The sequence below is a fragment of the Vombatus ursinus genome, unplaced genomic scaffold (genome assembly GCF_900497805.2).
Source record: "Vombatus ursinus unplaced genomic scaffold, bare-nosed wombat genome assembly UNPS02014826.1, whole genome shotgun sequence".
Taxonomy (NCBI): Eukaryota; Metazoa; Chordata; class Mammalia; order Diprotodontia; family Vombatidae; genus Vombatus; species Vombatus ursinus.
Window position 1 is genome coordinate 10881728 of NW_020954604.1, and position 14356 is coordinate 10896083.

Here is a 14356-nt window from a genome sequence, read left to right on the forward strand (position 1 = left end):
AGGATTCTTGACCTGGGGGAGGAGATGTCTGTGAACTTGCTTTAAAAAAATATTTTGATAATTTTTTTTTTTAAAGAAAATTTAAAGAAAAATTATACTTCAGTCGTCACTCAGGCTTCATCAGTTCTCTCTGGTGATGTATAGTATGTTTCATCTTGAGTCCTTTAGAATTGTCTTGGATCTTGCTAGCCTTCTCAAGGAGGGGGGGAGGGGAAGATACAGGGGAGTGGAGGGAAAGAGGAAGAGGAAGGAAGGAGGGAGGGAGAGAATTTGGAAGTAAAATTTTTAAAAAATGAATGTTAAAAATTGTTTTACATGTAATTGAGGAAAATTAAAAATTAATTTTTAAAAAGATATATGGAATTGTCTTGGATCACTGTCTTGATCTGAGTAGTTAAGACTTTCACAATATTGTTTACAATATTACAATATTGCTGTTACTATGTCCAGTGTTCTGGTTCTGCTTACTTCACTCTGCATCAGTTCACATAAGTCTTCCCAGGTCTTTCTGAAACCATCCTGCTCATTATTTCTTATAGCACAGTGATATTCCATCACAATCATATGCCACAACTTGTTCAGCCATTCCCCAATCAATGAGTGTCCTCTCAATTTCTAATTCTTTGCCACCACAAAAAGAGCTGCTATAAATATTTTTGTACAAACAGGTCCTTTCCCCTTTGCTGTCTTTGGCATATGGACCTAGTAGGGGCATTGCTGGGTTAAATTCTAATGGACATCTTCTAGCCCTTTGGGCAGAGTTCCAAACTGTTCTTCAGAATGACTGGATCAATTCATAACTTCACTAACTGCATTAGTGTCCCAATTTTTCCACATTCCTCCATTGATAAATATTTTTCAATATTATTGGTTTCCTTTATAATCCTATTTATTGTATAAAAACATTGTAAGAAAGGGTCCCATACCCTTCACTATGATGTCAAAAAAGGTTGAAAGCTACTGCCTTAAATCTATGACTGCATGACCATGATCTCCTAATTTAACTTAACCAAAAATTTATATTAAAATTTTATATTTTTAAAAGCATAAAAATAATTTAAAAAAATTTTTAAAATGCATTTGTAGTAGGATGGGCCTACTGTGTGCAGGGAACACATAGAAGCGTGAGATCTTATGACTTTGACCCCCAAGTGTTTTTTTCCCACAGGGAAGGCTTAGTAGGAGGACCACCCAGAGGGGAGGGCGGGGACGGCCCCACCCTTAGGTGCCCGGCCCCACCCATTTCTCTCTTCTCTTTCCTCCTTTTCCCCAACCCCGCCTCCTTCAGCTCCTCCCCCGTCCCCTCAAATCTGGGGCCAGCGAGCGGAAGAGTCACGCGACCCCGAGAGGCGGGGCAAGCGGCCGCCATCTTGGCGGGGTAGCGGCGTTCGCGTCAGCTCTCGCCCTTCAGTCCCGCCTCCCGCCTTTTCTCCCTCCTCCGGCTCCGCTGCTCCCGCCCCCCCACTAATCCCCGCGGAGACGCGGGTGGGAGGGAAGGCGAAGAGGAAGGAGGCGTGTCGCGGGCTCGCCCCAACGACCCGGCGGCGTGCTCGGCCGGCCCCCCGCGGGGGCCCCTGAGGCGGCGGCGGGGGCGGGGGCGCGCGCGCGCGCGCGGCGGCGCTGGTTTCCAGGGCACCGCGGAGTCGGAGCGGTCTCGGCCTCCCTCTCGGGGCCGGGCCCGTGCCGCCCTCGCCGGCGCCATGTACCGCAGCGGCGGCCGCTCGTCGGTGTCCTCGCATCGGCCCAAGGAGGGCGGCGGCGGCGGCTCCCGCACCAGCCGCAGCGCCGGCTCCTCCTCCTCTTCCACCGGGCCGGTCCGCCGCGCCTCCCCGCCGCCCGCCTCCTCCTCCTCGTCCTCGGCCTCCTCCCGGGCCCCGGGCCGCCGGCCCCGCTCCCCCTCGGGCCACCGCGGCCGCCACGGCTCCCCGTCCCCGCCGCCGCCACATTCTCTCCGCGGCCGCCGGCGCGGCTCTCCGTCTCCTCCCTGGAGCCGCCGCGGGTCCCCGAGCCCGCCGCGGGGCCGCCGGGGCTCCCCGCCCTGCTCTCGCCGGGCCTCGCCTTCTCCGACCCGGCCCCGACGCCTCTTCCCGTCGGGCTCCGGCGGCTTCCGCGGCAGCAGCCGCTCGTGCTCCCGCTCCGACTTCTCCCGGGACGGCCGCGGGGACCATCCGGGGGACAGCGGCAGCCGGGTAATCCACCCCCGTGCCCCGCCGCCCTCGGGCTGGGCCCAGAGCAGGCAGGACCCCCGCGCCTTCGGCGCCTCCCGGGCCTGAGCCCGGACAGAGGCAGTGTAGACACCCTTCCGGGCCTAGCCGGCCCCGTAGAAAGCGTTACCGAATAACGGGGTCTTCCCTGAGGGATAACGGGAGTCGGGAGCCCTTGTGGTGATGGAGCAGTGTGTTTTCCCAGGCTCTGGGTGAGATACGTAGGAAGATTTAGCCCCACACCTACCCCCACCTGCCCGTTTTCTTTTTTTCCGAAAGCCCCCTTACATGTCATTCGTCTATAGGGCCTGGGTAATGGCAGTGCAGTGGTTTATTTTCCTGAGCAATCCTGCCTCGGAGACCTGCGACACTGCAGTCATTTGGGGCTTCAGCCACCCCCCGGGGCTTGGGAAATACAGCCCTTGTCGTGCCAGGCTTCCCAGCAGAAAAGGGAAAAGTGGAGCCTTTTCCCTTTCTCTGAAATGAAATTGGCCCTATTCAGAGGGGGGAAAGAGGGAGCAGAAAGGGTGTGAGGGGAAAGATTATCCTGGACAAAACGTTGTCTCTCTTCCCTCTCTTCCTTCCTTTCTTCTTTTCCCCCTCCCCTTTTGAGTTTTGCTTGCTGAGCAATAGACCTTTATTCTGAGAGATCTGTCTTGAATCCCAGTGACAGAATTTCCATTTCCTTGAGTGGTTCTGTGAGATGATGTAGGTGTGAAAGGACATGAGCAGGGTTCCCTGGATTTTTGCTCATGGATGAATGTACTATTTCTGTCATAAAAGAGTAAGAGTATGGTGTCAAGGTCAGGGGAGAGGAAAAGGGGAGACACTTTGGGAAGGTGGAGGGGGATATATCCTACCTTCAAGGAAACGTTCTTGAAAGTACTTGGGGTTAAGGAAACATCATACAGTGATTTTTTTCTTATTCTGAAAATAGTGCTTCCTGGAAAATGGGAGATTTTTTCTTGGTACTTTCGACTTTATTCTTTGATTTTTAACCTCTGTGATCCCATACTCTGTTTCTGTCAAAATTCAGGGAACCTACCTTTGTGTTTTATCCCTGCAGAGGCGATCTCCTGGGCTCCGGTCTGAATCTTCAGTGGAACAAAGCTTGCGGATCACTGTTGGCAACGACCGATTTTGCCTTGGCTCACCTGACCCCCGGAGGCTTAATGATCGATTGGGGTCTCCAGTGGATAATTTGGGTGACATAGACAGGTAGGATTCTCCTAAGGCTAAGGGTAATGGTAGCGGCTTCTAATTGAGGCTCTTAATTGCTGAAGTTCTTATGTTTGAAGTATTGGGTATTGGCACTGAAATTTTGCACCCAAGTCCAGCACAGAGTGTGATAGGGGAAAAGGCCTTGAGGGTTGGAAGGCTTCCAGGAAGGAAGGATACTGATAAAGACTATACTGCCTGATAAATCTATTTGGGTAAAAATTTGGAAGGGGGAAGATTGATCGAATATGATCAAAGTCTATAATTTTAGGAAAGTATTGGATAATGTGACTAAATATATCATTATTCAACAAGTCCTGGAATATTGAACTAAAGTGCCCTTCTTAAAAAGTTTTTGGACTAAACATATAAGCTGAGAATATAGATTCATAAGAGGTTAAATCAATGGGTAAAAATCATAGCACATTTAAAGGGAAGTTAGATATTAAGAGTTCATCTTTAACTTACTGATGATGATAAAATGGGAATGCATGGTAGCTGTCCTCCAGTCCATTGGTTATTGGTGCCACCTTTAGATGCAGACATAATTTAGACATGATTGATCTGACCCATTAAGACATTAAATTCTAATATTGCCGCAACTAAATGTTTTATTAAAAACTGAACATTGAGCAGCAATTCAAATAAACTAGCTTAATAACTTTGCATTTAAATTAATTTTATTGAAGAAATATCACCATTGTTTCTGTTGCTCTGTTAGAATTCTTAGTTCCTTAATTCTCATTAACTTTTCCTAATATGATCATTGTGTGAGGTCCATTCTTTTGGTTCTCCTTTTTTCACTTTTCATTATTTAGGCCTTTGTAGACCTTTGCAGATTTCCTTTTATTTCAGATGCTTATTGATCTTAATTGCATTTTATTATTCCATTTTATCAGCCTGCCATCTTTTAGCCATTCCTTTACTTTGGAACATTTAGGTTGGTTTTTTTAATTAATTTTTAATTTTAATTACATATAATTCTACTATGAAAATCTTTTAACAGATAGCTCTTTTTTTGCTTTTGATAACACTTTCAGGGTATATCCCCAACAGTGGTATTACTGGGATAAAAATAACTTTTACTGTGTACTTTCAATTTCTCTCCAAAAAGATTCTACAAGTTTGCAATTTCATTGGCACTAAGTGTGCTTTTTTCTCTACAACATTGAATTTTATTGCTTTTAATTCTTGCCAATGTGAATGGTTATGAAGTGGTACCTCAAAGTTGTTTTAATTTTAATTTCTTTGACTTTTAGTGGGATTGAGCAATATTAAAAACTGATTGTTAACAATGTGTTTCTTTTGAAATCCTTTGGCTTTTATCTTTTATGGATAGAGTTAACATTGTGCTTGGTTATATCAAAGTAAATTTTTATAACAGATAATTAAAAGAAAATAAAAGATAGCATATTGAGGAAAATTTTTACATCAACATGACATGAAAACTTGACATTTTAAGTATATAAGGAACTGTACTGAAACTATTAGGTGTCAAAGAAAAGGAAATATATTTTGGAGAGAACTAAATTTAGACTTGGCATTGGTTCCCAAGTCTGCAGGAAAAGGGCTACAATTATACAAGGAAAGTAACCATTTTGGAGCTTGCTTTTCCCAACTTCCCTTGAATTATATAAGCTTGAGGATTGTGACAGTGTCTGTTTTGGTCCATTCCCAGCACATTGTGGAAAGTGTACAAATTGTTTGGCAGTAAGTGTGAATTTGCTCTCAGATGGAGAATGTATCTGTGCATTAATGCTTAGAGCACATGAAGGGAAGAGGAGGGCATTGGACACAAATATGAAGCAAGAATGAGAGCAACATAATTGCCCCTAAATAGCATTCACCTCAAAATATTACTTGAAGTGGGCAAACTAAAATGAGAGAAGGTAAAAAAATGTACATGGCTCTGTAGCTTTGAAGCCTTTGGTCTGGAGTCATGGCTTCAGTGTATATGAATAAGCCATACATAGAAAACATTTATATCCACTTTTCCCAGCTACTTCTGTTTCAGAAAGTAAGAGGTCAGCTTAGGTAAGCTGATGTGGTGATTCTTTTATATACTGTGTGTACTGGAGGTGATTTGTGATTTTATTGCTCACCAGAATATCATCCTTCCATTATAATGTACTAATCGAAGGACCTGTTTTTTTAAAATAAGTAAATTTGGTGCTGCTTTTTAGAGAAAGAGGAAAAGTACAAGAAGTTCCACAAGGCTCTTCTTTATCCTTTTCTACCCCCTATCACACCCATATTTTTACATAGTTGTGACTCTTTTTCCTCTTCAGTTTGTGTTAGTCTTTGCTCCTTGAGAGTGTCTACCAAGGCTTGTATTATCTTTGGAACATCCTTTGACAGTGAGCCAATTTTCAGCTGGTGATGGTGGTAAGAGAGGAGCTATCCTCCCCAACTCTTTTTTTTTTTTAAGGCAATTGGGGTTAAGTGACTTGCCCAGGGTCACACAGCTAGTAAGTGTCAAGTGTTTGGTCTGAGGCTGGATTTGAACTCAGGTCCTCCTGACTTCAGGGCCGGTGCTCTATCCACTGTGCCACCTAGTTGCCCCTATCCTCCCCAACTCTTGTGTGTAAATGAATTATTTACAAATTTACAAATAACTCATCAATCAGCTAGTATTAAATCCCTGAAATTTGCCAGGGATACAAAGGAAAAAAAAAACCTATTCTTAAAGTGCTTACATTCTGTGCAAGGAAGCAACACATACATATGAAAGTATATACAGAATAAATACCAAAGTAGTTAGGGAGAGTACTGGCAGTGGGGGAAAGATCAGGAAAGGCTTTCAGAAAGTGAAGCTTGAACATCATCTTGAAGGAAGGGAGGGATTTTAAGAGTTGGATGTAAGAAGGAAACATTTCAGGCATAGAGGATGGCCAGTGCAAAGGTGTGGATATTAGAGAAAGAGTACTTTGTGTGTAAAACGAAGAGAAGTTGAGTTTGGCTGAATAGTAATGCACAGAGATTTGGAAAGGAGAGTAACGTATAGTGAGCCTAGAAAATAAGTTCAGGCTAGGTTGTGAAAGGCTTTGAATTTCATGTCAGGATAGTTTACCTGGATGGTCATTTCTGCTCTGCTGAGTACATTTCTGTTTAGGATAACAACCTCTTCTTGGCATGTGTGCTCTAATTGGTTATGTGGAAAAAATCTGTAACAACATGTGTTAGGTGAATGAATGCATTGGCTATGGGGGAACCGGTCTGGTTATACAGGAATTCTCTGCTGTCATGATACCTCCAATGCAACAACTTGCATTCATAGAACTTATTTCAGTATCTCTCGTGCTTAATTTTCATTCTTCTTCCTTCAGAGTAGGTTAGAGCCAGTTTTTTTTTCCTTGCTTTTGCCAGGCTTGGAGAAAGGAATTTCCTAGAGTGCCGTAGGCAATCAGCAGTAAAGAATGTGGAGTCCCAACTAGACTATTTTTCTAATAGCCAGACCCAGCCAAACCTTGCAAAAGGTACCCTTTCCAGAACTGGGCCTGACAGCAAGAGCTAAAAAAATTTTTTAGAGCTTTCTGAGACTTTATGATCACTGTCTTCCTTTGAGGTTACTTGGCTCATTGAGCCTTGTTTGGGAAAGGAGACTTGTAAGTTTCTGAATGATCTAATTTTGGTATGTGTGTTTTTTAACATCTTACTCCTTCCAGTACCCCTTCACTTCTTGTTGAGATGAAATCTGAGATCTTATGACAGGATTCCGGCTTTCTGGGAATTACCTTTCTTCATCTAGATTGACAATACTTTATGCTGATACCTCTTCCAAGAAATAGCTTCCTTTACCACTGAAGATATTCGGAGGAAGGCTGGCTGTCCCTTTCTTAGGAATGTTGTAGAACGAATTACTATTTAGGTATGAGTTGGACTAAAGAACTTTTGAAATTCCTTCCGACTCTGAGATTCTGTAATAGGATTAGGCACTAAGAGTCTACATTATTTGGTAATTGCATAGCACCATCACGTATTCTGGATCTGACTAGGATCTAGCTTTGGCAGCACAAATGAGTTTGCCAAATCCATATCCTACACTGGGATTTATAACACCTACTATACCTTCCACCTTCCCCAACACAGGGAAGAGGTGGTAATAGGAACATTTCTTCCCTGGTAGCAGTTTTATTTTCAGCCTCTTCTGGAAAGATAAACTTTATCCTGGACAGCTTTTCATAGGGTTGTTAAATGTTATTCAGGTCTAGACCTGTAGAGGAAATCTTGCCTAGTAAATAAAAAATCAGTAGTAGAAACTGCAGAAGAGACCAATAATGGTCATCCTAAGTTTAGGATAGTGTCCCTTTGGATCTGAGTGAGAGGTAAGCACTTTATTTTTTGTGTTTTTTTTTTTTTAATGCAGATTTCTAAAAAGTTTCATGCTCTTGAAGTGCCAGAAGATCTTTGTATTTGCTCCTTACCTCAAAAGACTCTTCCCTTCTTTAAATGTAAGCTGTCATTGGAAATCTGTCCTGACCTAGGTAGTCCTATTGAAAGCTTATAGTAGTGTGACATTTGATGTTTGAGGTATTTGACAACCTCTTTAGGAAGTGTGTGTTAGTACTGAGGAAAGAACGCTTTGTGTGATGCGTGCTTTCGGGGATTCCCAGAGTAGGTTAGAGAGGTTACCTTTGCTTTGTAACCAGAAGCAGGGATATAGACAGGACAGAGGTTTAATCCAGTTTCTGTTTCCTCCATACTTGAAACTCCCTTTACCTTTTTACTTCTTTGAGGTAAAAATGTGATGAGCCAGAATATCACTTAATCTATCCTCATCCGAAGAGTAGCCTACTGCTTTATGGGCATTCAAATAGGGCAGAAGAAAGCTGACAGGAGAGGCCAGAGGATCTTTGAAACTTGGAAGCCTGCAGTATGGTGCATAAATGAGACATTTAAATGCTCCTGGGAAACTGATGTTGATGCCAGTGGAAATCACTGAGTAGCTAATTTTTCTTAAAATGGCTATTCCATGGCACCAGATATGTGTTCTTAACTATTTTTTACCTTCTTGTAATGTTATATTGTCTTTTAGAATGCTCTGAGTAGTCCCAGAAGCATCTGTCTTTAATCTTTTCTGCCCTTACTGTCTTGAAATCCATATATCCAGTGATTCCTCTCTGTTTTCTTCAGGGATGACCTGGCTGATGGTCCTATCTTCACACATAGTTCCCAGTGCTCTCGGGGCCTTGAGCGCTACACTACTCGGGAAGAAGGGCCTCTTAGCCCTTTTCTGGGGCGGCTGGACGAGGACTACAGGACAAGAGAGGCCTTCCTCCATAGGTCTGACTATAACCCCCATGTTAGCCGTCATGATGATCTCCTTCGAGACAGAGACAAACTCAAGGTCTCCTACTCCGTTAGATCTGAGGAAAGAAGCCGGGAAGCCAAACGGTCCCGTTATGATGACAGTGAGAAGCTACATAGTTTGGGTGGGGACCACTCTAACTATGTCTCAGGTGCTCGAAACTATCGACAGCGAAGGCATAGCCCAAACTCCCGCTTCATGGACCCTGAGTTCCGGGAGCTAGACCTTGCCAGGAGAAAACGAGAGGAAGAGGAAGAACGAAATAGGAGCTTGGGTCAGGATTTGGTTGGGGTAGATAGCAGCAGCAGCAGCAGTTGTACCATCTCTGGAGTATCAGGGTCAGAGCCAGCATATACAGTGCATCGACCAGAGGATGTGCCTATGATGCCCAAGAAGTCCATTTTGAAGAAGCGAGTAGAAGTAGATGTGGAACCTTCCTTGCAGGTCTGAATCCTATTTCTCTTTTTCATGTGCCCAGTCCCTCCTTTCCCCTGAGTCAGTCTGGGTACATTTTTTTCTTATTGTTAAATTTTGTTTTGGTTTTTGTTTGGGTACTTTTGGTTTTGTTTTTGTTTGGGTACTCTCCTAAAGGGCTCACCTGAGCTCCTTTTACTGTGTTTGTTATACTATTCAGCCAAAGTGTATATATTGATAGATGCGAAGGTTTTCTTAAATAGGAGGTATTCTATACCGGTCACTCCTAGGGATCTGTGGTGCTAATAGCATATCAGTAATTAAGCACCTAGCTCTTTCTATTTGTAAGAGGACCTACAAGTAGTTGATAGAGAGAACTAACAGGGGACCTGTCAGGTCTGCAAGACTGGGTATAGTCCTGTGAGCCCAGGACCAATCTACTCTGTTCCTTGTTTTCCCTTCCCAGAACACCTTCTTCTCTTCCCTCCCTGTCCCCCCACCCACCACCTGCCTAAGGATAATTTTTTTTCATCTATAAGTATAACTTCTCCAACTGACTCAGTAAGAGCAAATGCATTTTATTTTTTGGTTTTGATTTTGTTATTTATTATTCTTGACAAATGAACTCTGAGCATGAGCATTTCTATTTTTTTTTTTCAATTTTAAGCATTTTATCAATTTTTATATAACCTCATCTTCTGTAATTTATGTTGGTACATAAACTTCAGTTCTCTTCAGGGCTGTCTGCTTTTTTTTGTTTGTTTATTTTTAATTAATTTATTTGTAGTTTTCAACAATCACTTCCATAAATAAGCTTTTGAGTTTTAAATTTTCTTACCCTCCCTCCCTACCTCCCTTCCCAAGATGGCATTCAATCTAATATAGGCTCTACATATACTTTCCTATTGAACATATTTTCACATTAGTCATGATGTGAAGAAGAATTAGAACCAATAGGAGGAACCACAGGAAAGAAGAAACAAAACAAAACAAAACCAAAAGAAAGAGAATGCCAAATAGTATGATTCAATCTGCATTCAAACTCCATAGTTCTTTCTTTGGAGAGCGTTTCTATTTAAAAAGAATATAAAGAGAATTGTATATGAAACTGTTACTTTTACAGTGTTATAGTTGAACAAATGCATTTTAAATAGGATCCTGCTATGGATCTACTTGGGGGCTAAATTAATGGTATTTTTCTTTGCAGATGGAGAGTTATTCCAGCAGTACCAACTCTAGCCAAGAACTTCCTCTTCTCTCTGGCCACCCATCTCTTCCTCCAAGCAGTGCTACAGGCCCTTTTACTTCAGAAGTTGAAAACAACAAAGGAGTCATGACAGAGACTCTATTGAAGGAACCCCAAGAATCCTATCAGTGGGGTCCTCTTTCTGGGCTGTCTAAGGATACTAGCCCCCTCAGAGAGAAGTTTGGGAGTTTTCTAAGCCACAAGGAGAAAATAGATGGGAAGGCTGAGACTGGTGAGCGGCACACAGATTTCTTGTTACCCCATGAGAGAGCCAGCCAAGACGGCAGTGGTTTTTCCCGAATTCTGGGTATGTTGGCAGACCCTACCAGTGCCCAAGAAAAGAGGCGACGTAGCTTCCCAGACATAGAGGATGAGGAAAAGTTTCTCTATGGGAATGAAGAAGAGGATTTGAAGCCAGAATCCCCACCAGAATCCCTTGGAAGTCTTGGGAATGAAGCTCGGAGAGAGAGAGCAAGCTCCTCTCCCTCCCCATCATCAGCTCTGAAACTGGATGCTCGAGAGGAAACCAATCCAGAATATGCCAAAATCCATAACTTGCTGAAGACCATAGGGCTGGATATTGGGGTGGCAGAGATCAGCAAGCTGGCTGTGCGCACCCAGGAAAGACTCCACGGAAAGAAGCTGTCCTCACACTCCTCAGTCGATCGACGTTCAGTAGATCGACGGTCTTTATCTGATAGAAGTTCTTCAGACTCCCATAGGCTGGAAAGCAGGGAGGCACGGCGGAGTGATACTCGTTCCCCTGAGGTGTCCCGGCCACATGCAGCCTCTCCTGTGGATCCTTATCTGAGGGCGAAGAACAGTCCCCCATTTCTCAAGTCTGACCACCCCATGAGCCAGATCCCAGGACCAGAAGTGGCTGGCAGTGGGCCCCGGTCATCTGCCATCAGATGTCTAATTCCCTCAGCCCCAGCTCCCCCCATTAGACTCCCACACTGTACGTCTTCTGTGACCCAGTTTCAGATTCCTACTAATACTCAGTTCTCTGCAGCTCCAATCCCACCAAACTACCAGACACCTGCTATGCCTCCTTCCACCTTTGATGCGTATAGACACTACATGGCATATGCAGTCTCTGCTTGGCCCATGTACCCTTCTCCCCAGCAACCTGGCCATCCACTGACTGATCCCCACAGACTTATGCCTATTACTAAACAAGTCACCCCTAGCCGCCCCAACCTTCGTGTAATCCCCACTGTGACCTCTGCTGAAGCCAAGAGGGATGAATCACTGCTAGTTCCCATCCCTGTCATCAACAATTCTACCAAGGTGCCCGTTCGACTACCCATTCCACCACTCATGAGATACAATCCAGAAAAGATCTCGGATGAGAAGAACCGGGCTTCTCAGAAGCAGAAGGTGAAGATTAGCCTTGTGGTTGAATATGGTGAACTTGGGTCCTTTGTTTTAAGCCATGGTGGGCAGCTCAGGGACACCAAGTTTGTTTTTGTTTTCTTCTGGGGATGGGAGTTGTGGTCAGGCACTGGTTTCTTCAGATGCTGCAGAATTACAATCCTCTCCCAGGCAAGTGTGCCTGTCCCCCCAGGTTTCCTTATATATTACTCCTTAGAGTGAATGGTTCTTCCAGGGTGTGATTCTGGGTCCAACCTTGGGAGGACAGTTGTCTTTTCAACTTCGGTTCTAACTGCCTTGTCAAGGTCTCCATTCACATTATTGGGCTTTTGTGGTATTGAATGCAGAGTGTTTTGGAGTGGAAGTCTTAAATAGTAATGGCTTTATCAAAAGCTTTCTGGCTAAGGGGGTGGGCAGTTGTGTTTTATTCTACTGAGTTTTGAACAGTGATAATAGAAAATAGATGTGGCTTGGGAAACATAAGCTCTGCTATTTGAGCTTTTTCTAGCTGTCCTTACAGGGAGTAAAGTACCAGGAGTGGTGGCTTCATAATGGTACTTCACATTTGGATAGCTCTTTAAAGTTTGCAAAGTACTTTTATATACATTCTTATTTGATAACGACCCTTTGTATTCGCAGTCTGTGGGACAATTGTAGAGATGTGGAAAACCTCAGGAAATTTGAAGCCATGGAAGAAACTTTTCAGCATTTTGTTTTTGGAGGAAGTTTTTTGTTTTGTTTTGGTTTTTGCCTTGCTTATTTTTGTTGGGGGGAGGGCACTTAGAGATTATAAATATTTAGGATAACTGAAATACATGCAACACAATTTGAATGCCCTTTACAGATCTTTATGGATCTAAAATAATTTTGTTAGGTTAGGAACACATATGTACGTATGGATATATATAAAGTTTTTTTAAAATTTTGTACATTTTGAGATATGGAAACATTGGAAAAAGAACAGAAAATCAGAGTGTTCCCCCCCACCCCTTTTTTTTTTTAGGGCCTTTACATTTCTGTGCCTAGGTACTATAAGCTAGGTGGAGACAGCTAGGTAGTGGTGTAGTAGATAAAGTACTAGATTTGGAATTAGGAAATCAGGAAGACCTGAGTGTAAATTTGGTCTCAGACCCTAGCTGTTGACTCTTCCAAATCATTTACATCTCTCTCAGCCTCAGTTGTATCATGGGTAAAACTGAGATGATAGCTGTAGAACTTCATAGTATTGTTGGGAGAATCAAACAAGATATTTGTAAAGTGCTTTGCAATACTTAAATGGCTATATAAATGTCTACTGTTGTTCATCTATATTCTTTGGCTCTTGAAATGGAGGCTGGTGGCTTCTATTAGAGACAGAACCTAAAAAAACTCAGAGCCAACTTTTAGTGACTGATTCTTTTCCCACGGTCCTGTGTATAAGCCCTAAACCCAGGGCCAATGAATGCAAGGACTTCACTTTGATCTCTGAAGTTCAGAAATCATTCAAACCCATTGGTCTGTTCTCTTGGCCCAGAAACACCATCTGCCATGCCCTTCAAGTGGAATTCTATTGGATCTAACTTCCTAACTTAGAAAGAGACTTACTGAGAGTAATCTGGTACTTCCTCAAATAGTGTAGCTGACTGAATAGACAAGTCTGGAGAGAGGAGGGAAGAGGAAGGTATGAGTTTTTTTCTGACCACTTTATTAGAATAAAAATTAATTCAGGTATGAGCCCAAAGATACTAGGCTCAACTCTAAGCATATTCATCTCTTTGAGATTGTCAAGTATGAGAACTTTTGGGGAAGGGATGTTAGTAATATAGATGGAGTCTGTTGCTGGAAGTGAGAGGAAGCACCATACACTTCTGTACCTTACAGGTTATAGAAGAGAGGGAAAAACTGAGGAGTGACCGGGATGCACGGCAGAAGAAGATGTACTATCTCAGGACTGAGCTGGATCGGCTTCATAAGCAGCAAGGTATTGCTCCTTGCCCTACAATGAAGCTGTTCCTGTGAGCCAGGCCCTTATCCCAGTGTGAAGAGGAAAGCCAATTGGAGAGCATTTAGGGAGAGTCTAGGATAATGGATTTGTTGCCCCTGAGGCCTGAGTTATACAATTATTCCTTACTTTACTGCCTTAGAAACTTGAATTCCTAGCCATATAGGAGAGGTAGGGCCTCTTGCTCTAACATTAGTACTGGGATCTGACAGTTTCATTGTTACAGCTATGTGGGAGAAGAGTGGGTAAGAGTTTCAGAGAGGTTCTTACTATCCCTGTCTGGGTCTGGAATAAGTGACCAAATAAGAATAGAGGAGGCTCATTACCTCTGTAAGAACCAGTCTCGTATGAGTAAAGAAATATACCTGAGTGATTGGGAAAAGAAAGCTATTTCTAGGCCTAAAAAATGTAGTAGGAAAGGGAGAGAATCTGGACTTTTGTGGTTGATTTCCAATTGGACTAGGAAAACCAAAATGGCCCTCTGAATCAAGTTAAATGAGACATGAGCAAGAAAACTTTTCTGGTTTAAAGGCCAATTTAGCTATCCTATTTCAGACCATCCAGTCTCGGGAGGAATTCTAGATTGAGTTATCATTATCATCATCGTCATC

The 14356-nt window shown here is 43.3% G+C and overlaps 1 protein-coding gene across 6 annotated transcripts in view; it reads left to right on the plus strand.

Annotated features, from left to right (window-relative positions):
* Nucleotides 1–1700: 1700 nt before the first annotated feature.
* Nucleotides 1701–14356, plus strand: part of ZNF318 (zinc finger protein 318) — a 71744-nt gene continuing 59088 nt past the window's right edge. For all 6 annotated transcript variants that reach the window (XR_003566991.1, XR_003566990.1, XM_027838325.1 and 3 more), the window contains exons 1-5: nt 1701–2189; nt 3271–3422; nt 8556–9174; nt 10352–11770; nt 13625–13724. Coding sequence is in view for 4 of the 6 variants with exons in the window: in XM_027838325.1 (XP_027694126.1) it covers nt 1701–2189; nt 3271–3422; nt 8556–9174; nt 10352–11770; nt 13625–13724 (2779 nt within the window). In the remaining 2 variants the exon portion in view is untranslated. The remainder of the gene's footprint in view (nt 2190–3270; nt 3423–8555; nt 9175–10351; nt 11771–13624; nt 13725–14356) is intronic.